Source organism: Euwallacea fornicatus, chromosome 6, assembly GCF_040115645.1.
Source record: "Euwallacea fornicatus isolate EFF26 chromosome 6, ASM4011564v1, whole genome shotgun sequence".
NCBI classification, from domain to species: Eukaryota; Metazoa; Arthropoda; class Insecta; order Coleoptera; family Curculionidae; genus Euwallacea; species Euwallacea fornicatus.
In genome coordinates, this window is record NC_089546.1 from 5,773,533 (window position 1) to 5,801,397 (window position 27,865).

General features: G+C 34.3%; 1 protein-coding gene across 8 annotated transcripts; it reads left to right on the forward strand.

The window, feature by feature from the left end:
• Window positions 1-668: 668 nt before the first annotated feature.
• Window positions 669-25,878, forward strand: Vha100-1 (V-type ATPase subunit a family protein Vha100-1). 8 transcript variants are annotated; one of them, XM_066283212.1, is made up of 16 exons: window positions 669-935; window positions 5,869-6,045; window positions 6,107-6,235; window positions 19,317-19,408; window positions 20,368-20,409; window positions 20,755-20,881; window positions 20,938-21,114; window positions 21,165-21,377; window positions 22,701-22,991; window positions 23,218-23,422; window positions 23,480-23,627; window positions 23,684-23,811; window positions 24,718-24,953; window positions 25,007-25,238; window positions 25,297-25,468; window positions 25,522-25,878. In XM_066283212.1, the coding sequence occupies exons 1-16, from the start codon at window positions 819-821 to the stop codon at window positions 25,622-25,624; spliced, it is 2,589 nt and encodes an 862-aa protein (XP_066139309.1). In that variant the 5' UTR covers window positions 669-818; the 3' UTR covers window positions 25,625-25,878. The 8 variants fall into 8 exon arrangements, with proteins under 8 accessions (XP_066139309.1, XP_066139314.1, XP_066139310.1 ...); XM_066283217.1 differs by lacking the exons at window positions 19,317-19,408; window positions 20,368-20,409 and adding an exon at window positions 6,570-6,637; XM_066283213.1 differs by lacking the exons at window positions 19,317-19,408; window positions 20,368-20,409 and adding an exon at window positions 9,403-9,512.
• Window positions 25,879-27,865: the final 1,987 nt, after the last annotated feature.

Here is a 27,865-nt window from a genome sequence, read left to right on the forward strand (position 1 = left end):
TACAAATCTGAGATTTTAACCCATAGTTGAGACACTTTTTCAACTAATAAAAGCATACATTGGATAGGTTTTTATAAGTTATAATTTTAAAATCTGTACATTATGGTGAAATTAATATTAGTTTAATTAAAATTTAAATTAGACCTGTTTGTATCCAACAAGAGCTTCCTAGATGACGGCATTGAGATGCGGATACTAGTAGTCGCGTGTGCTGACCTCTAGGTACAATTTCTTAATGTATAATAGGTTTTTTGTTGATGAATTGTTTTTTATTTGACGAAATACACATTTTCATGTAAATATTAGAAATAAAACACGAAAATTATGATGATCATTAATTGTGTATAATTCTTCGGATGCGAACACTCCGTTGCAGATTTCGGTACTTACCACTAACTTTATCTACTACTTCACGATATCGTGGATAGATGGCACAACGAACAGTACACCAAGCCAAATTTTCAAAAATTCCTTTAGTAAACAAAATGTAAGGAATAAATATCAAACTCTGCAAAAATTTCAATTAACTTATATTTAATTAATGGAACTAAATATAAAATAAATCCCATAAAATAATAAATGAACTAAAAACAAGGCGCATGCTTATTAAACCAAACTTAGCAGAGGGGAAATTTGCCAACGAGAGAGAGCGATCGATCGTCTATGCTGCAGCAGCCACTAACATTTGCGTCAAACTTCCCAGTCGATTTCGCCGTATGTTATTGTGCTTTGTAACTAGTGTAGTGGATAATTTAGATAATTTTCGGCTTTCGGGACGGTTTTAGAACTCTGACGTTTTGTTAAAAACCATCATCACGATGGGGTCGTTATTCCGAAGTGCGGAAATGACCCTTTGTCAGCTCTTCTTGCAAAGCGAGGCAGCCTATGCTTGTGTGTCCGAACTCGGCGAACTGGGCCTTGTCCAATTCAGAGACGTAAGTATTTTTAATTGATACGTATGAAGTTATTGCTCAAGTAGCAAACGGGGTTGACTGCCAGCATGGCTAGTTGGTTGAATGGCCAGGGATAAGTCATAACCAGTGACCTAGAAAATTCATTACACACACATACTAAGTAGTCTGAAGGCGTTCTAATGTGTGATCTTGGAAAAAATCCTCCTAGTAGGTGGTGAACCATAAACGTAGGGCCTTGATGGAGCAATTTACATATACTACCAAACATCTGATTAACATACATATGAACAGATCCCAGGCATGCTTCTTATAATTCAAGGGCTACTTGAGATTTTTTTAATTATCACTCTTTATTTTAAACTGCTGCAAGAAATTGTTATGTTTGATGTTCAAGGATCAACTAACTTTATTTATTTCGGTATTACAAGAAGCACGATGATAAATAACAAGTCATAAAAGGAAAGACCTTCGCAAAAATCCAATGAAGGAATTCTGGAAAACATCAATAAACCCTATTGTTGTAAAAAAGTCAATCCTTTCATGAGCACATGTTATATGCTCTTTCGTCTTCATTTTGATGTTCAAAATTGGCTCTATGTTTTATCCTTGAATTTTTCCTTGTCCCATTTACTCATATATGCAACTATATCTTGATTTACTTCCAGAAATACTTAGTTAAGCCTAGAGTTAAACTTTTAAAATTTACAGCCATTCTAACATAAATATGGACTTATTTACCTCATGAATTACAAGAAAAAAATCTAGCAATACTTTTTTTACAGACAGTTTTAGTGTCTGTAAAAAAAATTCTTGTAAAATATATTCATATCAACATTACAATATATTTCTCATTTCATCTTATTCAAGATAATAAAATTTAACAATTAGCAATGCAGCAGAACCTAGCAAATGCATATGCAATTTAAGTCAATAAATTGAGAGGTTTATTGTCTTGAATCTTTCTAAAGAGTATACATATTCATTTTTTTTTCAGCTTGCATGTAATTGCAGTGATTTATTTTATTTAACTAATAACTTTAACTCGGCACTAGTGCTGCCATTACAAATCATCAACTAAAGCTATTAGCTATTAAGTTAGTTTCATCAATGTATAAGTATGAAATAGTTTTTTACCTAATAAGTGTAAAATGTAAATTTTTAACTAACAGAACATGTTTAATAATATCATTATGCAGTTTTTGTCAGAGTTTAAAAGATTTGAATGTGGTAACTTAAATCTGGTTATTTTCTTTTGTAATTTTAATCATGATTTAAAATCTATATTGAAATTTTTTATGTTTAAATATAGAATTTAAAGTAAATAAGAAGGAATAAATCCTTGTAATTATTTCAATGGGGGCAGATAGGATTTTTTTTAAAAACTTATGTGGTGTAAAAATTTCTTTTTAAATTTTTAATGTTTCAAGAGCGGTTGATCAAAACACATTGTAGCCAATTCTCAGATTGCTTGGAAAAAAAAGATAAAACCTTAAGCAATTTTCAAACTAGATATAATATTATAACATTTTCTACAGTATTCATTTATCTGTCTTCCAATGTGTTACTTTCCACGTCCCAAAACACATTTTTAATCGTTCTATATATATAAATTGGAAGTTTCATAGAAAATAAGTGAAAAAAAGTCAACATTTATTGAAAAACAATAATTTTTTCATCACTACTGTACAGAATATTTGGTAGGGACCAAAAGTTTTCAATGAGAGATAAATCAGGTCATTTTAAATCTATAACTGTATTTCTTCTTATACAGTCTCATCGTTTTTGAAATATCGGCCTTCTTAAGTTTTTAATAATTGAATTAATTCAATTAAGTCCATTTTTTAATACTACAGTTTTTAACATGCAACAAAGCAAAACACAAATGAATTAAAACTTATTACAAACAATTGCATAGATAAGTTAAATTGTTAGAATACTTTGTTTCTAATTTTTTCTCCCATTTTAAACACAATACTCTCCAATGCGGCCCTAGGACAAGAAATTAAAATAGTCTTGAAAACTTGTATATTGTCCCCTTTTTTTTATAAGACATTATGGCATCTAAAATTTTTTATCTGCTTTCTGATGTGTATGCCTTTTTCGCAAATAATCAATAAACGCATACAGGTAAGTAAGAGGAGTTATTGGGGTTTAAGTCATTTACTGTTAAAATAATTTAAATTTTTGACTTGCCGACAAAAGAGGTTACACTAAGTGTTCAAAATGTCTTACATTATCGTTGGAAATTATGCGTATATTTAGTGGAAATTGGGATTAACAAAACAAGAATGCACTGACCGACCAACTTTAGTTGCAAACGGCAGACACACTACTGCAGTAGGAGCATCGTGAAAGATTACAAGAAATATTTCCCTTTTTATTTACACCTGAATCAGCTTGGGGCGTACACAATATGAGTCGACAATGCCGAAATTATTATTTATATATTGCTATTTAGATTCAAGTTTTCTACATTGATTTGCAATTTAACAAATCCAGCAATTATTCTCAAAGCATAATTGCTTTCGGCGTTGAAGATTTTCCTCGACCCTCGGTAACGTTTCCCTATCATTTCGAATAATTCTGACGGCATTTTCAACGCGTCCTCGCAGTTCTTCAACTGCATGAACTGGAGTAAAATACATTATCTGTTTCATATGGCCACGTAAATAAAAATCGCGAGGATTTAAATCTGGGAACCGAGCGGGACACGCAACAGAACCATTTCGACCAATCCACCCACTGGGAAAGTGCTAATTTAACCATTCTCGTACTATTCGGGCGTTATGACAAGGAGCACCATCATGAAAATACCACGTGTTTACACGAATTTCCTGCGAAACATCTTCCAATAAATGACGTAGCTCGTTATTTAAAAACTGTAAATAACTTCTACTATTTAATCGATCTGGTAAAAAAATAAGTGCCGATGAGCCGATCGTTTACCATTCCTGCCCATACATTTATTGGAAATTGCGAGGTCTTATACTATGGGGATTTTCATCTGTCCAAATGCGAGTGTCGTACATATTAAATACTTCTTACCTGGTGAATCTCGCTTCCTCGGCGGCTAATACATAGCTAAGGAAGTTTGGAACCCGTCTTAGTTTTCTTGAAACCCAGTTGCAGGAACCCTGTCGATGATGATAATCCAGCCGTTGCAAACACTGAACTTTTTGACACTTTACAAGTGCTAATCCCTGGATTATTTCCAACACTTTCCAAAACTTCACTTCCACCATTTGCAAAACGATTAAGGCCGTTGTCTGCCGCGATCTTGATATGCACCTGCACGAGTTCCACCATTACGAAGTCCTCGAATAACACGAAGAAACGCGGGCCCATGGGGTGTGGGACGATCCGGGAAACGATGTGTATGAATCCTACGAAACCGATTCGAGTTTCCACGAGTTTCCCCATGGGCCAACACCATATCAGTGTATTCGTTATTTGTAAAACGCGGCGTTTCGCACGAAAATTTCTCACTACCAACAATCGTAAACAATGAAAGACTTGCGATGCATCGACCTTGACTCATGGATAGCAAAAAAACTTTACGATAAAAAAAAACATCAACAAAGTATCCAGTGCATATTTGGATTTTTTTTGTTAATCCATAAACGAGGCCACAGACCCGTTTTAGCAGGTAAAAATACCAGAAGTACACGTGACTTAAAAAAAAATCTTATTTGACAAAAGTTGTTACTATCGATGAGTTCTGTTACTTGTGGAAATTATGCCACTTCTTTCTGGGACACCCTGTATAAACAGGAAGTTTTATAGATAACAAGTGAAAAAGGTCAACATTTATTGAAAAATAATAATTTCTTTATCACTACTGTACAGAATATTTGGTAGGGACCAAAAGTTTTCAATGAGAGATAAATCGGGTCATTTTGGATCTATATAAACGTGTTTGTTCTTGTAGTCTCATTGTTCTTGAAATATCGGCCTTCTTAGGTTTCCATACGAAATAATTGAATTAATACAATAAAGTCCATTTTTTAGTACTGCAGTTCTTAACGTGCGACAAAGCAAAACACAAAGGAGTTAAAAGTTACATCCGTATTACTTTATTCGTGTACCGAATTTACTGGACACGATCTGTCAGTAAGACTTGAATTTTCTCAAACAATTATTGATCGCCGAAAACCAAGATCCAACTTGTATTAATTCAGTTTTATTCGCCGACGAAGCAACTTTTATAAGGCGTGGTCTTTTCAACTGCAGAAACGGCCTTTACGGAGACTCTAAATATCCAAAAGCAGGGAAAGCGCATAACTTTCAACGTGAATTTCCCATTAATGTGTGGTGTCGAAATTTAGACGATTTCATAGTTGGACCTGTTGAGTCACCTACAAGGTTTAACGCAGAACGATATTTAAGGTTTTTAAGAACTGATTAGGGTATTTACTTGAATATGTCATTTTTATGCACAACAGCGCTGCTACACGTTACCTCATTTCTAGTTCGTAATTTTTTGAATAGACAGTTTCCTAATGGATGGTTTGGACGAGGAAGTCAGATGCTCTGAAATCCTTAGTTTATGATACAGAGCTAAATATGCGCGACCAATTATTTCGACGTATCCAGGATGTTGTCGCAGTGATTAAAACTAATGACGGGTACTTATTTAGAATAAGAAAACACTTAATAAAGGGAATACGAAAATGCATTCAAGTAAATGGTGGACATTTTGTGGATTTTCTAAAACAAAAAATACTGTTTCGATAAATTAATAATTGTTATCAATAAACGTTGATACTTAATACCGTGCACTACTTAGACACGTTATGGACATTTAAATTCTCCACATTTCGAAAATGGCTTGAACTAACAAAACCAATTAGGTACACACTTGTGCCCAATCGTGTCATATGTGTATTTGGGGCATTTGAGTTTCTTCAATTTTGCTTAGATACTACATCTCGCCGTAACTATTTCCTTTTTACAGTTAAACCCTGACGTCAATGTATTTCAACGTAAATTCGTTAACGAAGTCAGAAGATGCGACGAGATGGAAAGAAAACTCAGATACTTGGAAAAAGAAATAAAAAAGGACGAAATTCCAATGTTGGACACTGGTGAAAATCCTGAAGCACCTCAGCCGAGAGAGATGATCGATTTGGAGGTAAATTTGTCGCAAAATTTAATTTAATATTTTCAATTTTTCTCCTCTCGCTTGATTTAAGGCCACATTTGAAAAGTTAGAAAATGAGCTGCGCGAAGTCAACCAGAACGCGGAGGCACTGAAGAGAAACTTCTTAGAGCTGACGGAGCTGAAGCAGATTTTGCGTAAGACTCAAGTGTTTTTTGACGAGGTAAGTAAGTGCTCTTGTTGAGTTTTCAAAACAATTGGTCACCTAGCATGATAGACATTTGATAACAACTTGGTAAAAGCATATTTTCCTTTATGCATCGAAGAGGCATTTAATGCTTGAGCTAAGTTGTTCATTACTATTCCAATTTGTTTTCTCTTTCAGAATGTCAGTGTTCAAATTTGCTAAATTTTTTAAAAGTCTTTTCAGTAAGATGCTGTATTCCATCAATGTTTTCTCTCATAGTTTTGAGTTAGTTGCACAGCTGCTTAAATTTTCTCTGAGAGTTCTGTTTGTAGGACTGTTCAAGCCGCCATCTAATGTTTTTTTACTCTAGGATCAATTTTCCAACTCAAACTCGAATCAGGAAACCCAAACGCAACTTACGCAGCATTTCATATTTTTGTAAGTGGCCGATGGTTTGGTGAAGTTTTTTGGTTTTTCTTTCCCAACCTAACATTGTGTTTAAATACAGCATCTTACTTTGCATGTTTTTGGTTGATTTTTCTTTTTTTTTTTCCTGTCGATTTATCTCTACCTCGTAACAATTTAACCCGTAACCTTTTTAACATTTTTCTTGTTATGGATCGAGCATTATTCAGGTGATGTTTCCTAATGTACTTTTTCTTTGGTGAACACGTTATCCTTTTACTAATTTGAATATTTTTGGGACACCTGAGGTGTTTCAGAGCAGCTGGATTTACTATTTGGAATTTCGTTATTTTACCTTTACAGCCTGGTATCACATTGCATTATGTTTTCAGTTATTTATATTATTTCAGTGGTTTTTTGTTATATCGGTGATGGGGCTCATGATCGATCATATATTAGAGTAGTATTCACCTCCACAAGTCTTTCAAGACAGATAGATACATGTTTATACATCGATTAAGAGTAAATTGGAATTTTATAATCACTTAAGCACGCCGTGAATTATGAGAATATTAATTATTGATTAAGTTTCATAATTTATGGCGTATTTTCAAGGTTCCAGTGATTTTTATAATCTACTTTCGTGTGCGAGAGTGAAGTGTCAATGTAAAAATTGAGAAGCTTCCCAAATTCCTTACCGAAAAATTTGCAGTGAATTTTTTCATTCGGTTCGAAAATAGACAGATCATTAAGATAATTATTTTATTGATTTATTTTTGAAGATTATTAATGATACTTATAATTTTTATTTTGGTAAAGTCGTTTTATGTTTTACTTCCTCGAATTAAGACAGTTTATACAACTTAATAATTTATTTATAGCGGGACTATCTGGAAAAAGTGATTCAACATACCTCTTAACAATCGAGGCAATAAGTTAGGAGTTTAACGATATTATTTGGTTATATTCGGATGGGATTGACTCCTTAATATGTTTTTATTTTAATTGTTACAAACATTGTCGGTGGTCACTCGCCACAGATTGGACACGTGTGGCTGAGATGAAGTGACGCTAAGGACTGAATTGAAGAACGTTTTGAATGAAACAACAATGCAGAAAAAAAAATCAATGTTTTTGCGGTATCTTAATCCTCCTCATAAGGTATTTGTTTAAGTGGCAATCATAATTGTTCCTACGAGGATTCAGCGTAGCATAATCTGGATTTATTTTAGAATTAAACTATTGTTCATTGGCTTGTACTGAGATTAAACCACAATATTACTAAACGCGCTGTTTATGCCAGCTGGAATTTTATCAAAGTTTTGTGTTCGTGTCTAAAGAAGTAGGCGGAATATCGGTGAAATTTTCATTCGGCTGTAAATGGGAAAGGGGTTCGAGATTCAATTGACCGATGCTATAGAGGAGATTTTTCGGGTTTTGCTGACCAGAAGTTAGATACGTGGGTACGCAAATGTCTTAGTTTTTGAGGTACGACCCTTGCGTAACAATAGGTACTCCATATTTGAGGTTTATTTGAGTACTAGAAAAGAGTTAGTTTCAGTTTTAAAGAGGTTTGCATAACAAAGATAATTCCAGTTCTTAGAATAACCGAGGACGACTCAAAATTCTGAAAACTTTATTTTAACTTTCGTAACTTTAGCTAGAGATATTTGACAGTGGATTTCATCGCATTTGTAGCCACTTTTTTATTTTAGACACGGACAGGACATTTTCCGCTTTCGACGCAATTATTCCTCATAATTTGCCAAATTATCCTTTAGATATAAAAAAACTGAGGTAATTCTAGATGAACCTTTCGATCTAAAAAGTATAATTGAACACAACAATTTGAAAAAATAATGCGCTAATGACTTGCAGTACGCGAATGTTAAATGAAGGATCGTGTACGTGTATAGAGGTTTTATATAATTTAAAAAACATTAATTTTCGCCCAGTAAAGGCAGAGGCGTGCAGAACACAATTTCAAAGTAAGAAATAATAACCAAAAAAAATTAGAACGGAAGACGTAAATATGAAAAATTGGCAGAGCTCAAAACCGTGTGGTACGTCTGACTACCGGGAGCTGTAAAGTTCTCTGGAATAAAAGAATCGAACATTTCAGTACGTTGAAAGCACCGGCCTCTAGAAGCGAAACCAGGAAGAGTACATAGCTAAATTTTAATTAGCTCTGATGAATATATTCTTTTAGAGAATAGGGAGAGTAGCTTCAATGGAGTGAGATCCACTGGCAAACATCTCTCTAAACTACGCGAGACAAAAAGCAAAATATTCCAGAATCTCGGTATTTGGGTACAATTTATAGAGCCCGTCCAGACACTAGATGTGTTCATTCACAATTTTCGACTTGTCCCGAAACGGAAATATCAAAATTGTAACTAATCTAGATCTAGTATAAATCCAGGTTTAAACGACCATCGCGCGTTTTGTGCCGGGTTCTGAACTATCTTAGGCCTCATTGTCCTAAATGCACTTGACATATGGTTTGACATGTCGTTTTTAACCCCAAATACATTTTTCACATTAACAACAAACGCATGCGTGCTTCAGCTTTCCTGTGGATTTGGAATAAGAGTAATTCTTCCACGTGTTGAATCACTTCGGATCTAAGACGTTAAAAGCGAACGGCCAATATTCCATCCTCACAGCGACACGACTCGACGCCTGGGGGGCTTAGCCGCATTAATTTTTGTTCACCATTTTGCCGGGGGTGTGTTTGTTCTGTTTTCTTTTGTTTCTTAACCCTCCAATTCGGGGGGGGTCTTGCAATGTGTCGCCAGGCTGAACACCAGGCCTCTGCCCAGATGGCTGATCCGTCGCGCGAAGAGGAGCAAGTCACTCTGCTTGGGGAGGAAGGGCTTAGGGCCGGCGGCCAAGCCCTTAAATTAGGGTTAGTGTGTTTGTTGGAAAATTAGACGGTCCGAAGAATCTGCTGCGAGGTGTTGTGTCTTCGATTTTCGAGTTTGAAGTCAAAAAACGGTGCGTTTGCGTTATCGCCGCATCATTTCGAAGACAACACCTCCAGCAGAGATGGGCCCAATTGGGGGGATATGCATTGGCAAAGTTACCAAAGAGCATCACAGGACTTTTTTGAAAATATTGGAAACCTTTTTAACACCTAATTTTAACCGCTTTTAATCTATTAATAAATACCACGGTTTTTTCGCTTCATGGAACCACTTTTGTAGTCAGTTACAGTGCCAAATCATCCACAAGTCATTACATGTATATTACCTTTGAAATGAATTGATAATGCTAATAATGCTACGAAACTCGTTAATGATGTTTCTTGTCTCATTTTATACTTGGAATTCCTCGTTTTATCTCCTAATTACATTTAAGAATTTCATTGAGTCAGTCAAGGTTGTGAGATTTCGGTCTTATTAACGAGAGTGTTACCTAGTAAAAAGGTTACACTAACAAAGGTTTCAGCTTTCAGTTTATATTGACAATGGCGTTAATAGCTTTTATAATACATTATTTAACAATAGTTAATCTCCACTTGCAAACTAATGGATTTATAGTAATGTGTGCAAAGTATATGCGTTTATGTGAAAATTTATTGTTGATTGCATATTTGCTTGCAAGTTGCGTTATGTAACATTGTTAATTGATCATAATAATTTGTTTTATGCGTTTTCCGATTCGCCACAGTCGTTACATTTTATGGGGTTCTTTTCCCTCAACTCTCGGAATTCGTTAAAAAAATATCCAAACGAAATGCGAATTTGAACCGTGGGGCTCGTCCGCATACGAAAATTGAACTTGCACATGTTTGCATACCGAAGAATGCGATAAACGATAAGCTTGCGAAATCCGCCGTTAAGCTTCAAGTCGGATTTAACATTTCAAGGAAGGCCTCAAAGTGAGACGAAAGGATGTCGAACTGATGCAATGTAGCAGTAAAAATCTGGCTAATTTTTCCTATTTCCACGGAAATGATCTCCACTGCATGAGTAATTCGAATCTACCACCGTTAATCATCACTTTTAGTTGTGGATTATTCCTGTTCTAAGCGCGAGAAAAAGAAACCCGAATCGGCGGCACTGCGACGCCTGGCTCAAAATGCGTTCAGATTTGGATTCGTTCTCGTCGATCAAATTGCCGATCCAGATGATACTATCATCTAGTTCAATATGATGTTTGAAGTAATGCTTTCCTTCAAGTGTCTATTCCATTCAGATGTCAGTCATACCCACAGTTTTATAACATTTTGTAATTGATAAATGTTTTTTTTTTTTTTTAATTTTTCAAAATTTCCCAGGTCCCACCCCTTTCTTCCTAATCGAGCCAATATGGTTCATTGGGAGATTGTGGAATTCTGACTTTAAAATTTTTGAATCACCGTCCTTTGTCGAATTAAAATTTGAAGCTCTGGACCATAGAAAATAGAATATTATAGATATAGAGAATTCTTCTAAAAAAGAGAGGGGAGCCATTTGAGTCAACAGATTTCTCAATTTGTAGCGAAGACCGCATGAGGTGCAGTTCTTGTTCGAAATTCTCCATGAGGTGAAGAAGCCCTATTCTTAACGGGCGCTTCTTCTGATTCAATATGAACTTTGTATTATGCGGTGGTGGTGGTGTTTTTGATGAGGAGAAAGCTACGTGTTTTCGATCACATGGGCGCTTGATTCCCCAACTCATCTCGGAGCTGCAGCTGCTTTTTGTCAGCTTTTGAAGATTTAAACCATATTGTGAGGATCAGCAATACATTTCGGTCATTTAGGGATTCACGGGAGTTTCTACAGATTTTTAGAGCATTACGAAATGTTCACCGACAGCGCGACAAAAAAAATCATCGTGAGGGTGAACCGCGTTTCATTTTGTGTATTTTTGGAAACATTGAGAAATTTCGAAAACATTTTGGACGTCTTTGGACCCAATTTTTGGTCATTTCGAGTGTTGGCACGTGCAGTTGCGTCATTCGGACTCGTAGTTCTTGGGAACAAGATTAGATTCAACACCAGTGCTTCTAAGGCGACATCGGATTACGAAACGGAATAAAAATTCTGTGAGAATTCGTAGAACTGGTTATAATAATGCCACCAGATTCTTTATTAGTATATTCAATGGATTTCCCGTAAATTCTTGCATTCTCATTCTTCAACTTACCCATAGTCGTTGAGAATTTATGGAAAGTTCGAGGGATTTTTGGAAACACCATTAGGCAAACACTACCTGAGAAATGAAAAGAAATTTTTATTATCTTAATATTTTCTTTGTGTTTACCAGAAATAAATACGATAAACGTCAAGTTAGCAATAAAATTACGATATGGGAATTTGCAAATGTTTTAAATCGTCTTTGATAGAAGATAAGATTGCGCATAAATTTGTATAAAATAAATCATAATTGAGGAAGTCTAGCAAAAAATTACACATAAGGAATAAATGGATGAAACGTCATCAAGTTGTGGACAGGGTGATTGTCGTAGAATCACTCTCTGTAGGTGGCAAACGAGCACAGTTATAAATTTAAACAACAGACGATTTCACAATTCTGAAAACTATATCACTTAACGCCAAACCTTTAAAATCAGTTGCAATCAATGGAATTAGCGCATGGCAGATTCGGTTGCACATTTCCACATTGTAATTTCGTCAGTTACTTCGTATTCGTTATGCCTATTTCTGGCAGACAAAAAAACTTCTATTCAATTAGATTTTCGATGGTCGTTTCTGTATAGAAATTCAACAAAGGCGCTCTGAAGAGGAGCTGCATAATGCAATTTTTTAAACTGTCGTTTTCGGAATCGTTGGGGCAAGTTTTTCAATTGCTCCTATCCTTCTCAAGAATGCTGGTAGGTTTACGAAAACGTTTTGAGCCTTGCCAGAGTTAATTAGAGCTATTGCCATTGTTGAAGAGTCGTTTCCGAGTCTGGCCGAATTAAAATGAAGATATAGTTGGAAGTGATGAGTATATTTAGTGGGGATTGGGATTAACAAAACAAGAATGCATTAACCGATCGACTTTATTTATAAACGGCAGAAACACTACTGCAGTAGGAGCATCGTGCAAGATTACAAGAAATATTTCCCTTTTTGTATACACGTAAATCAGCTTGGTGCGTTCACAGTGTGAGTCAACCATGTCGAAGTTATTATTTTTCTATTACTATTTAGATTTCAGATTTGTACATAGATTTGTAATTGAAAAAATCCAACAAGTATCTACCTATGTATGTACGTATGTACTAGCATCAAGTCATTATTTTTTTACCATATTATTTAAGGATTAGTTTTTATATTATTTTTTTACTTTTTCCTATTTTTCCTTGTTTCATTTTTTTATTATTTTGTTTCTTTAGTATTTTTTCCTTCTTTTTTGTTATTTTGTTTCTTTAGTGTTTTTTCCCTTCTTTTTTGTGTCTTTTCTCTTTTTTGTAATTTTGTTTCTTTACTATTTTTTTCTCTTCTTTTTTGTTATTTTGTTTCTTTAGTATTTTTTTTCTCTTCTTTTTTGTGTCTTTTCTCTTTTTTGTTATTTTGTTTCTTTAGCATTTTTTCCCTTCTTTTTTGTGTCTTTTCTCTTTTTTGTTATTTTGTTTCTTTAATATTTTTTTCTCTTCTTTTTTGTGTCTTTTCTCTTTTTTATTATTTTGTTTCTTTAGTATGTTTTTCCTTCTTTTTTGTGTCTTTTCTCTTTTTTGTTATTTTGTTTCTTTAGTATTTTTTTTCTCTTCTTTTTTGTGTCTTTTCTCTTTTTTGTTATTTTGTTTCTTTAGCATTTTTTCCCTTCTTTTTTGTGTCTTTTCTCTTTTTTGTTATTTTGTTTCTTTAATATTTTTTTCTCTTCTTTTTTGTGTCTTTTCTCTTTTTTGTTATTTTGTTTCTTTAGTATTTTTTCCCTTCTTTTTTTTGTCTTTTCTCTTTTTTATTATTTTGTTTCTTTAGTATGTTTTTCCTTCTTTTTTGTGTCTTTTCTCTTTTTCGTTATTTTGTTTCTTTAATATTTTTTTCTCTTCTTTTTTGTGTCTTTTCTCTTTTTTGTTATTTTGTTTCTTTAGTATTTTTTTCCTTTCTTTTTTGTGTCTTTTCTCTTTTTTATTATTTTGTTTCTTTAGTATGTTTTTCCTTCTTTTTTGTATCTTTTCCCTTTTTCGTTATTTTGTTTCTTTAGTATTTTTTTCCCTTCTTTTTTGTGTCTTTTCTCTTTTTCATTGTTTTGTTTCATTAGTATGCTTTTCCTTCTTTTTGGTGTCTTTTCTCTTTTTTGTTATTTTATTTCTTTAATATTTTTTTCCCTTCTTTTTTGTGTCTTTTCTCTTTTTTATTATTTTGTTTCTTTAGTATGTTTTTCCTTCTTTTTTGTGTCTTTTCTCTTTTTTGTTATTTTGTTTCTTTAGTATTTTTTTCCCTTCTTTTTTGTGTCTTTTCTCTTTTTTATTATTTTGTTTCTTTAGTATTTTTTTCTCTTCTTTTTTGTCTTTTCTCTTTTTCATTGTTTTGTTTCCTTAATATTTTTTTCCCTTCTTTTTTGTGTCTTTTCTCTTTTTTATTATTTTGTTTCTTTAGTATGTTTTTCCCTCCTTTTTTGTGTCTTTTCTCTTTTTTGTTATTTTGTTTCTTTAGTATTTTTTTCTCTTCTTTTTTGTGTCTTTTCTCTTTTTTATTATTTTGTTTCTTTAGTATTTTTTTCCCTTCTTTTTTGTGTCTTTTCTCTTTTTTGTTATTTTGTTTCTTTAGTATTTTTTTCTCTTCTTTTTTGTGTCTTTTCTCTTTTTTGTTATTTTGTTTCTTTAGTATTTTTTTCCCTTCTTTTTTGTGTCTTTTCTCTTTTTTATTATTTTGTTTCTTTAGTATTTTTTTCCCTTCTTTTTTGTGTCTTTTCTCTTTTTTATTATTTTGTTTCTTTAGTATTTTTTTCCCTTCTTTTTTGTGTCTTTTCTCTTTTTTGTTATTTTGTTTCTTTAGTATTTTTTTCTCTTCTTTTTTGTGTCTTTTCTCTTTTTTGTTATTTTGTTTCTTTAGTATTTTTTTCTCTTCTTTTTTGTGTCTTTTCTCTTTTTTGTTATTTTGTTTCTTTAGTATTTTTTTCTCTTCTTTTTTGTGTCTTTTCTCTTTTTTATTATTTTGTTTCTTTAGTATGTTTTTCCCTCCTTTTTTGTGTCTTTTCTCTTTTTTATTATTTTGTTTCTTTAGTATTTTTTTCCCTTCTTTTTTGTGTCTTTTCTCTTTTTTGTTATTTTGTTTCTTTAGTATTTTTTTCTCTTCTTTTTTGTGTCTTTTCTCTTTTTTGTTATTTTGTTTCTTTAGTATTTTTTTCCCTTCTTTTTTGTGTCTTTTCTCTTTTTTGTTATTTTGTTTCTTTAGTATTTTTTTCCCTTCTTTTTTGTGTCTTTTCTCTTTTTTGTTATTTTGTTTCTTTAGTATTTTTTTCCCTTCTTTTTTGTGTCTTTTCTCTTTTTTGTTATTTTGTTTCTTTAGTATTTTTTTCCCTTCTTTTTTGTGTCTTTTCTCTTTTTTGTTATTTTGTTTCTTTAGTATTTTTTTCTCTTCTTTTTTGTGTCTTTTCTCTTTTTTGTTATTTTGTTTCTTTAGTATTTTTTTCCCTTCTTTTTTGTGTCTTTTCTCTTTTTTGTTATTTTGTTTCTTTAGCATTTTTTCCCTTCTTTTTTGTGTCTTTTCTCTTTTTTGTTATTTTGTTTCTTTAATATTTTTTTCCCTTCTTTTTTGTGTCTTTTCTCTTTTTTATTATTTTGTTTCTTTAGTATTTTTTTCCCTTCTTTTTTGTGTCTTTTCTCTTTTTTATTATTTTGTGTCTTTAGTATTTTTTTCTCTTCTTTTTTGTGTCTTTTCTCTTTTTTGTTATTTTGTTTCTTTAGTATTTTTTTCCCTTCTTTTTTGTGTCTTTTCTCTTTTTTGATATTTTGTTTCTTTAGCATTTTTTTCCCTTCTTTTTTGTATCTTTTCTTTTTTTTTGTTATTTTGTTTCTTTAGAATTTTTTTCTCTTCTTTTTTGTCTTTTCTTTTTTTCCATTTCTCAAATAATGGTGCAACTTATTGCGATGTAACTGCCCGTATAGAGTTAGAAGCATCCAAGGGACTGTTTAAATAATTATATATGGCAAGGCATTAACGCGTTAATAATAAAGAGGGAAGAAAAGGGAAAAAAGAGACCTGTTGATAAGAGAAGGGACGGTGGTGGGTTTTGTAGAATCAGTCGAATATGAGATGCTTAGTTTAGGTTCGGATAACAAGAAGGCACTGACCGACCGACTTTACTTATAAACGGCAGAAGCACTACTGCAGTACGAGTATCGAGAAACATTACAAGAAATATTTCCCTTTTTGTATACACGTGAATCAGCATGGTGCGTACACAATATGAGTCAACCATGCCGAAATTATTATTCATCTATTACTCTTTAGATTCCAGTTTTCTATATTGATTTGTAATTTAACAAACCCGACAGATACGTTCGAGGAATGTGTAGTTTTCTTAGCACTGATACATGAATAGTTAAAAAAAGGGGGATTTTGCAAGCATACAGCATTTAGAAGTGAAAATGGATGATGCTTTACCCACCCTTACAAATCCAGTTTAATGACTTCTAAAATAAGTGATTAGATAATCGACTCAGCCTTAAACTTGATGATTTTTTTCAAGGATAATCTGGCACTGCGACTTATCAATACTGCTGTTGGCGCAACTATCTATTTAGCATAATAATTGACAAAAATTTAACATATTTGCAGCACTACGCATTCATCACCGCTGACAGTGTAAATTACCGGAAAACGTTGAGGCAAGGTTCTTGTGTCTGTGTCGTAATCGGTGATTTTTAACCCTTACCCATCTGCCACGTCACACATTTAATTGCGATCATAGAATTAAATTTGAGGCATGGCGGCTAACCAAAAAATCTCCACAATAACCAAAACGGCAGCGTAGTAGAAACGTTGTTGGTGTTTGCCCCTTAGGACATTCTCTGAGCCACTCAGTTTTATCGGGATGATCTTGTTTTAAATTTAGATAGATAGAAGTACTGATCCGCATGCCATCGCCGCAACTTTGTTTAATAGAGAATAAATTTTCGAGTAGCTGCTTGTCACCGATCGAGTACCAGCTGGTTTGCATGATTTATATCATAATTTTATACTGTTTTCCTTTGCTGTCGAGACAGGGAAGCAGTAAATGTACGTTTACAGATAACTTGAATGTTAGCTATTAGCTTTATCAGTTCCGTTGATGGGTTACTCATTAAAAATACTTTTCATTTTAAAGTTTCGAGTGTTAATCGATACTATTTTAAATTAATTTTTACACTTGAACAATTTCTATTTGCCGGGGTCACGTTAAATAGTTATTTATCGGGTCAAGAGCATTTTTTTTTGCATGGCTTATTAATTGTTGAAAACGGCAAACGGCACCGAGCATGTCTGCTAATGCACGTCCTTATTGTTATGCACGTCTGCTATCTTTGAAAACGCATTTTTGGACTTTCGTATTCGATTTATTTATTAATTTATTTATATTTGTAGTAACGTTCATGCTAGGTGTTGTATTTTGATTTAGTGTCCGCTTTGATCCTTGCCTGTATTTGTTGTAATTTTTCGACCTAAATTAATTCTCGCACTCCCCGTTTCTCTGCGATAATTTAAATCTATCTAGGCCTCATCCAGATGAAAAACAGAGCAGTAAATTCAGGCAAAAGTGCTGGCAACCGAGAGGCAAATTTCGTTAGAGCAATATTATCTTTGGGTGTAAAGCGGGCCATAAATAATTATTGCTTTATCTAGTTTTTGATCTCGGCTATTATCGGTAGGTAAGGAGAATTAAGGATGAGAAATTTAGAATTTGATGTTTGCTATGATTCATAGTAGATATGAGGCATTTTTACAGCCCCGAAATTAATGCTTTATTGGATTAAGTTATCATTATTGTATCAGGAATTAGGCGGTAACATTGTTTTGATAAAGTGAAATTTTTAATAAGTCTCGTGGGTTCGGATCGCGTAATTGAATAAAAACTTGAGAATTTTCGAGTAAAAGTCAAACGTTCGTCCCCAGCCATCCACAGTCGCTCATCACAAAATATAGATCGTGTACAGTTTGTCCTATTAGAGGGACTCGCACGAAGATTTTCAATTTTAGTCTAGACAGTGCTAGAGAACCAGAATTGGGGATTCTTAAAATTTATTTGCTAACGATCAAAATTCTTAAGATAAATAAATACATTTCTCGATTCCATAGAGAAGGTTCTGCGTCATCTCCATTTTATTCAATACTCTTAACGGTCGAGGAATTGCGATTAATAACGGCAATCACCGAGCAGAAAATTAACCTGCTATTTTTAGTAGATCTGCATAAAAATGGTAAAGCTGGCAACGTTGCTTAATCTTACCAACGTTTCGAGTTTCGGCAACTACAAGTGACGGAGTATCTTGGAGGCATAGCCATGTTGCCGGAACTGCTACCATATTTGCGTTCCGAAGATTTTTCTGTTTCCTAAACCCTAGATCTCACCTCACGTGTGCATACCGAAAATCGTTAATATCTTTCAAACATTTTTGCATGTTTCGAGCGTATCTTCGGGGAATTACCGCAATAGGAGTACACCCGAATTTTCAACTTATTTACCCAGAAGAAAGTGACTACCAATCACCCCGATTTTATATAAAAATTAATTGTATGTTCCAGAATTTGAAAGTGAAACTCTGTCCAAAATTTGAATACAAACTAACGGACGATTCGAAGTTTCTCCCCTTTGAAAAAGTTCTGGGTGTGGCCCTGATTTCAACCAAAACCCATCTGAATATTATGGAATTTAGACGCCCGACTCATGGTGCAACGATTTGTGCGGATTATATGAAGTTAACACTTGCTTGCCACTTGCAAGCCTTTGAATATGGAAATCAAAAACTCACGTTGTCAGAACTACTACCAAACTTCTCTGGGTGGCGTCGTTTTGAGCCATTTTTACGGTGTTTTTTTCCTTGTTCCAATACCCGTGGCATCATCTTTGGCGATTGACAAAAATCGACGAAAATGTGTCAGAATTTGGACAAAAAATAGGGAAACTGATGTCGTCAAGAAAACTTTGCCGATTTTAGACACGAATTAAGTGTGAATGTTTCAGAATTTAGAAACAAGACACTGAATTCAAAGCAAGAAAACTTTACGGTTCCCTTATGAGCAGTTCTTGAAATCAACTTAACGTTAGACACAAATCATCGCAAAACTATGCTTGTTTTCCTCCTAAAAAAGTAACTAGGTACCGCCGTGATCTTGAGAGTTTTTCAATTGAACGTTTCTCTCGAAAATCTTATTGGTACTACCAGGATTTTCGACAGAAACTAACTGAAGTTTTACGATTTTTAAGCGAGAGCCGACGTTAAAAACCGCAAAATCTCCAATCATACCTTTACGGTGTAGGACTCGGAAAATTTCTGCAGAAATGGTAAGGTTTGACGGCGATACTTTGAACTTAGGCAGCCAGAAATACACGAGTGTCTTCTACACTTAGCCATGACATGAACCCTTCCCGACCCTTAAAGTAGCAGGGATATCAAACTTTATCTCTCTCTGTTAAGAGTCGCTGTTTCAGATACGAATTAAGTGAACATTTGGTTTTTTCACAAAAATTGCTCCGTTGAAATTTGCCTTCGGTTTTGGACAACTTTGTTGTAAAATTGCACGTTGGGGGGCCTCTCACATGGGTTTTGCTAATGTGTTGTGTTGTTGAGCAGCACGAGGGGGGCACTAACCCCACTGAATCAATGACGAGAGCCCTCATAAGCGAGGACACTATTGCGAGACAAAGCGGCCCCGTGCAGCTTGGGTACGTATACGTCCTCCACACGTCATCTTGCAAGGTGGAACGATTCATACTACATGCGTATATATACTAATACTATAGCTCATTTCATATTTCTTCTCTTTCGAGCTTGAGCTCGTGTTCGATTGTCCAATTTCTTGTTTTTATTTAAAAAAAAAATTATGTAATATTTATGAATAAACATTAATCGAATCCGGTCACTCGAAAGGTTTCATTTATTAGTTGATTACATTCAATGAAAGTAGGTACCTTCGTTTCGTAACTCAGTTAAATAGTAGGACCAGTATGAGCCATGGTTGCTGTAGTTTGTACGGGTGCGGGACGCCATTTGGTCCTGTTTCAATTTATGCTATAGCATTGCAATCTCTTGATAGTACCTGAAAATTGAAATAAAACTGATTAGAAACTCGTCAGCAGATGGCATTACGGCGTCATATTGTGCAGTATGGAGAACCTCGTTTCATATACGTGTAAAACTATGCCTTCCCTAATGGTGTTTAAATAGGTGCTGTATTGAATACTTCATAGCTCATAGGTTACAGCGTGTTCCATCGGTAAATTTGGAACGGAAGTAATGTATACTACCACGCTACTTTTCAAAAATGTCGAATATGCGATTCAAGAAATTGGATAATCGAAATATGTTTTTCATTGAATGATTTGACTGGTGGCATGTCGATAGGTGCCGGTATTGTTGAACTAAAAAATAACTAATTTGTTAGCAGACTCAACCGATTTTTGGGTTTATTTTCGTGCTTCTCAATATCATACACACTGAATGTCAAAATTACAACTGATTGTATCCTGTATATTTTTGCACGTTGTTTTCGCTCTCCCATTACTTCTTTCACTTTTTCACCCACCGCCTTATTTTCGCACACGCACACACTTGCCCATGCCATGATTCATGCTAGTTACTGTATGGCGATTTACAAATAATCCACATTTTATACTTGCAACAGTTTTCCGGAGAAGCAAAACGACCCAGAGGATTACTTTCCATGGTAAATTTAATTTTTGTTGTACATAGATGTTAGATCGCTCCGTAAACTCGCTAAATTCGGCCCGCTTTGGAAATCTACTAGGTTGCTTCTAGCTAGTTTCAAAATTGTCAAGAGAGTCTTTCCTAAACCGATTGGCTCAAAGAATATATTGTTGTTTGTAATTAAGTCTAATAGTTTACCCTGGTAAGAATATAGTATTTCTAACAGTTTGTATGGTCTTTGGTAACTTAATCGAATGTTGCTGGATGTCAGTGTTGTATCTACGTCTTGGAAGCAGCTTTCTGGGACGTGGATATAGTTTTCAATCGCTAACCAAAGCTGACTTGGGCAATATTTGAAATGTAGCTTCGTCGCTGGAGTCATTCTCCGCGAGAGGATTCCGGCCTTCGAAAGGATGTTGTGGAGAGCCTGCAGAGGGAACGTCTTTTTGCGACAAGCCGAAATTGAGACTCCTTTAGAGGACCCTTCCACTGTAAGCTCAAAAGTCTCTTTGCAGGCATCCTCTTAGACAATGAAAATTAACCACAGGGAGACGAAGTCTACAAATCAGTGTTCATCATCTTCTTTCAAGGAGACCAATTGAAAACCCGGGTGAAAAAAATCTGCGAAGGTTTCAGAGCCACCCTCTATCCGTGTCCAGAGGCCCCCGCGGATCGCAGGGAAATGGCGATGGGCGTCATGACTCGTATTGAAGATCTAAATACTGTACGTTTCGGAAAATGTACTTTGTAACAGGATAAAATGGAAGTTTGTAGGTTCTCGGCCAAACTCAAGACCACAGGCACAGGGTGCTCTTGGCTGCCGCGAAGAACATAAAGAACTGGTTTGTTAAAGTTCGCAAAATCAAGGCCATCTACCACACCCTTAATCTCTTTAATTTGGACGTTACTCAAAAATGTTTGATCGCAGAGTGTTGGGTGCCAGTGTTGGATTTGGAGAACATTCAACTGGCGTTGAGGAGAGGCACGGTAAGACAATCCAAGACCTATCGTTTACCGAGTATTTAATTGATGAGTTTGAGCAAACCGTTGTAAACACTGGAGTTTTATTCATAACATTGTGCGAATACACCAAAAACTTTAATATATACAGGTGCTCAAAAAAGGTATTTGCATCTTTCTAAATAGTAAATATTTTTTTTTTAATATATATTTACAAATTCCTAGTCGAATTCTAGGCATATTTAAATGAACACACGGTATACATTTATACGCGTTTTAAAGTACTTCGCCACGATGTAAGGAATGAAAGTTTTTCGTTTTTTATTCATATATGTAAGTTGCCGCTTTCGCTTAGGGTTAGTTCAGGTTAGTTCTGTTCAGATAATTGTAGTTAGTCTGCCTTGCGGTCATTATATTAATTGTCGAGTATTACTACTGGAAAATATTTAAAAAGATAAAATTTAATATAAATTGTTACAAAATTACGCAGATATTTGAAGAAATTATGCATAAAACGATAATTTGACGATAAATGATTGTATAAAAGGCTCATTGATTTTGGAACAGAGGGATCGTAAACTTGTCCTCTGCTGGTACATAAGTACGTCTGCTCATCGATGCCATATTTCTAACTATATTTAAATAATAAAATTTTAAATTATAGTTGACTTTGGTTCATTTTTCAAAACAATCAAAACTGTCAGATCAGAGGCCAAATAGTGGCAAATTAACGAAGATCAGGTATCTTTTATAGATATAAAAAGATCCCAGAGACATGTCGCTCTAACGTAGTTGACTTAAAATAAAGTTCTGCTAATAAAAACTGGCTCACACTGTATAACTTACTGAAAAAGTGATTTAGAAAAAAAAAACCATTTGAAATTGATTTTATATTAAATTAACCTGGACAAACAGCCCAGACTTTTGTAATACCTGATACACACTGCGAACACAGCTCTCTAGGTACGCGCGTCGAGTAAATCGAAATAATAAATTTAAAGACCTTTTTTATCGTAACCTTCGCCTTTAGAATTCTGCGATAGCTCGTCTCTCGAATTTTAGTGACACTTCTTAGTGCAAAAAATGGTTTGATGATTTGTTATCGCCCTTACCTTCAAAGCAGGGAGTCACTCAATCCTTCACTCTAAATGAAAAAATAAATTTCAAGTTTCTCTGCATCTGTTAACTTAAAATTTTACGTTATCGTTAACATATCAAAGAAAAACAGGTGCATCATTATGCGAATCTTTAAGATTTAATCATAACATTTTCAACGAGTCGCACGTCGAGAGAGAGCTTCGGTGGTCTTCACTGCAGGCATAACATTAATACAATTAAAATTAACTTTAGGAAAGGAGCGGCAGCTCGGTACCACCGATTTTGAACCGAATGGACACTCTGGAGGATCCGCCGACATACAACCACACTAACAAATTTACTTCCGCTTTTCAAGCCCTATACGACTCCTATGGCATTGCTTCATACAGAGAAATGAATCCCACCCCCTACACAATCATCACTTTCCCCTTCTTGTTTGCCATAATGTTCGGGGACTTCGGCCACGGCGCTCTGATGATGCTTTTCGGGTTATGGATGGTATTGAAGGAGAAGCCCCTGGCGGCCAAAAAATCTGACAATGAGGTAGAGTTGCAATCCGTATGTTTTTTCGATTATTGGGTATGTGGCAGATTTGTAAAATTCTCACTAATTTGTCAAATCCTACGACTCTTACTGTTCATTATTTATACAGAGTAAACATATTCTTTTTATAAAAGTTTAAGATAAAAAAAAATAATTTTAGACAACATAAAGCCTAGAACGTAGACCTAACTCCTGGAAAGGATTAAAACTAATAATTTAATTGTAGATCTGGAACATCTTTTTCGGTGGGCGCTACATTATCTTTCTTATGGGCTGTTTTTCCATGTACACCGGCTTGATTTACAACGACATTTTCGCCAAATCCTTCAATATTTTCGGGTCGAGTTGGAAGATCTCGAATTTGACTTCTGAGTATGTCAAGAATATGGGTACAGATCACATGTTGGATCCCGCAACTGCGGATTATATAGGTATTTCCTTGCCAGAGTGCATTTAAACTCTGAGAAGTTTGAACACACAATTTGCAGGTTATCCTTATCCGTTCGGATTAGACCCAGTGTGGCAACCCTCAAAGAACAAAATAATCTTTTTGAACTCTTTCAAGATGAAGCTCTCTGTGATTATTGGAATCACCCATATGTTATTTGGGGTAGCTATTAGCTACTTTAAAAATATGTAAGTCTATTCGAAATTAGATGGGGTTTGTGTAATCGAGTTCGACTAAATTTCAGGCACATGAACAACCGCCTGAACATCATATGTGAATTTATTCCACAAGTCGTTTTTCTTACTTTCCTGTTCTTTTATATGGTGCTTTTAATGTTCATCAAATGGTTCATGTACTTCGCCAGTAATGACGGTAAGTAAACTTTACGTTTCAATTTTCTACAAGTTTTTTCAGAAAATGTAACATCAGTTAATGAATATTTAAGTTTCCATCTTCCTCTGTTTAGTATCGGAGTTGTATTGATTGTATTTTGAGTATTTTCAAAATTCCCACCGAATTTGGCACATATTGTTTTAAAATTGCGAAACAGTAATTAAGATGTTCAATTTTGACTGGTAATTATCAGGGGTATACTGAAATGATCAAAACTGTCGGAAATTGAGAAAAACGCTATTATTTTCTGGGATTTTTGGAAATCATAAATTTCAATATAATAAAAATTATTTTTATTATATCTGAATAACAGTGTTTTCTCAAGCAAATACTAGTATTTCGATTATTTAAGCCCCATTTCGGGAGTGTGCAGGCCTCATACAATATTACAGGGGATTTAAAACATGATGGTTTTGACGTAGATAAATCTATCTACTTAACTAAGACAGGTGTCGCAATCATTAAAGTGTTTTTTTTATAACTTTTGACGCGTTAATCTTTACAAATATTAGCTGTTTTTGAAATTTATTAATGCATCATGTTTAATGTGATGTAATAGGCAGTATTTGGACTTGCATCGACTTGTATTAAATTATGATTAAGTGGATTTATTAGATTATCATCATGCCTTCTTGTACTTTTTAGATACGACCATGAGTAAAGGCAAACAAATCTTTTGTTAGTGAGCTTGTGGTGTAAATATTCATAGATATGTAGATCAACAGACTTTGACTTATTTCGAGGAGATATTCAGAATTCATTGTACTTATTGACTAATTGTGTTACCATCTTGTAGTGTTGGTTACCTTTACGTTTCTAAAAAAAAATAACTCGTATATGTATGTATGCATAGTTAACGTGCACATCTATCTTTACATTATTTAGACAAAAATTTCACTGTGAGTACCAGATGCGCTCCCTCTATTCTCATCACGTTCATCAATATGGTTTTGATGAAGGACACTCCCTTCGAAAAAAAATGTTTAACTCCCAACATGTATGCAGGACAACCAGGCATACAAAAGTTCCTTCTATTTTGCGCTTTTATTTGCATTCCATGGATGTTGTTGGCGAAGCCTGTGATGATTGCCAGATCTCGTAAAGCAGCCGCACTTCATCCAGTAAAAAAAAACTCGTATTTAATAGTTGTTTATCTAATAAGTGATCTTTGAAGGTAAATCATAATCAGTTGCATTCCGCCACCGAAAACGGAGATGCCGAACAACCGATGCACAACAACACATCTCAGACTCCAATAGCAGCTCAAGGCGGAGGTGAACATGATGACGAACCCATGTCAGAGATTTACATCCATCAGGGCATTCACACCATCGAATACGTACTGGGCTCGATTTCCCACACAGCGTCGTATCTTCGGTTGTGGGCCTTATCCCTTGCTCACGCTCGTAAGCATTCATATTTTGTCCCAGAAGAAAATATACCGTAGAAAAATATTCCTTCCAGAATTATCCGAAGTACTATGGCAAATGGTCCTGAACAAGGGCCTTACGGTGGAAGGGTGGGCTGGAGGCGTCGCACTTTACATAATTTTTGCCATTTGGGGTGCGCTCACTATTTCGATTCTGGTATTAATGGAAGGGCTTTCTGCCTTCCTGCATACACTTCGTTTGCATTGGTAAGTTTTTTCTGTATATGAGTTTATTGTTGCACTGACCAACTTAATTCTAGGGTCGAATTTTGCTCCAAATTCTACTCAGGGGCGGGCTACGCCTTCCAACCATTCTCCTTCGAAATCATCCTCGACTCAGCAGACCAAGCCAAGGAGGAATAAGTCAGCTAATTTATTGCTTAAAGTCGCTTGTGGTAGTTTAGGTCGATGTTACGGTAGTCCTTGCTGTGCTACCGTGCTTATTGTTCGATTCCTAAGAGATTATCTACCCATGTAATCTGAGATACTTATAGTTAAATTGCTCATAACACTTCATTCGTTAACTAATGATGCTGTACTTAAGCATTGGTCCTTGTTTATCGTCATTTAATAGTGTTGAACATCTGTGTATTCATGGAATAAAGTTCTAATAGTTCTATGGTGTTTTGTTGTGCAGTTCTTAAAGTTAATCATTCTCCAATAAAATTTAAAAAAAGAAAATAAAACTAAGAATAATTATAATAACGTTAGAGGGAAAAATGTTTTTCACTAAGAAGAAAACTAAGTTTATGAACAAAAATAGAAGTTGTACTTTTAAAATATACATAGGACCATCATAGGCAATTGTAGTTGCATACCTTCTCTAAAAATAGAACTGCAATTTTTTACGATACTTGCGGATTAAGAAGGAAATTCGATACCAAAAGAAAGATATGTACTTTGATAAGTAACATCCTGTGGTTGCAAGTTGAGACAAGTTGAAAAATGCGGAGGTCCGCAAACTTTGGACATGAAAAATTGTCAAAGATAAGTTCGAATGGAAACACATCAACTAAATAGTACAAGTTCGTAAGTTTGTCATCGTGAAACCAGTAGCGTACATGATAATTTTGATCGAAAAATTGTATCAAAAATTATTTGCTCTAATTTCGACTATATTTGGCACTGCAGCACATGTACAATAGATCGTTGATATCAAAAGGTAAAAAAATCAGATAACTTCGATTTTTTGGAATGAAAATTTCCGTGATGTATAGTTCATATTATTTTTCGGGCTAAAAAATCGAAGTTGTCTGATTCCAGTTTGAATTTTGACCCGTACATCCTAAACCATAATGGTATGTATACTGCGAAGTCAAATAAGATTCAAATCGAACCACTTCAATTTTGCCTTAATTTTGTTAGTAAAATTCTCTATGGCACTGATTATTGGAAATCAAATGATTGGCATAAATTACAATCATTTTTTCAAGGTACTTAGATTTTAAAAATATTTGATTACGAAATACATTAACACTATTACATTTGTTCGTTACATTCACGTGACATCCACCAGACTTTTGTAAATAGATGATCGAAAGATGTATATTCTGAAGTAATGACAACAACAAATACTCGTTTCATCTTATACATATTTAGAATTGTATTATTAAAAGAGTCATTATATATTATGTATGTATTAATTATATTGAAAGTATTTATTCTAAAATTCAACCATCTTCATGTAATGACGGAATTGTTTATTGTTAATTTATTTACAACATCGTAACAAAGGGTACAAAATCTAAATGCGATGCTTATACAGACATAATAGCGAATTTAAAACTTAGAAAACTGCCAGATATAATTGGCTAATCGTTGTTACCTTGGTATTTACAATTTGGCAGTTAGAAAGTCTATACAGGTTGTCCCAGAAATAAGTCCCATAATTTGAATCACTAATAAAACTCGTAGAAAGCAACTTTTTTTTCATTTGTATTTTTTGCATAAGAGGTATAGTTTTCCAATTTAATTCATTAAAAGATTTATTACAATTCCGTTACCCGCCTATGGCATTTAAAATTGTCCTATTTCGGATCCATCGCATAGATATTTAGCAAATTTTTTATCTGCTTTCTAATGTATATGCCTTTTTCGCGAATAATCAATAAACGCATACAGGTAAGTAAGAGGAGTTATTGGGGTTTAAGTCATTTACTGTTAAAATAATTTAAATTTTTGACTTGCCGACAAAAGAGGTTACACTAAGTGTTCAAAATGTCTTACATTATCGTTGGAAATTATGCGTATATTTAGTGGAAATTGGGATTAACAAAACAAGAATGCACTGACCGACCAACTTTAGTTGCAAACGGCAGACACACTACTGCAGTAGGAGCATCGTGAAAGATTACAAGAAATATTTCCCTTTTTATTTACACCTGAATCAGCTTGGGGCGTACACAATATGAGTCGACAATGCCGAAATTATTATTTATATATTGCTATTTAGATTCAAGTTTTCTACATTGATTTGTAATTTAACAAATCCAGCAATTATTCTCAATGCATAATTGCTTTCGGCGTTGAAGATTTTCCTCGACCCTCGGTAACGTTTCCCTATCATTTCGAATAATTCTGACGGCATTTTCAACGCGTCCTCGC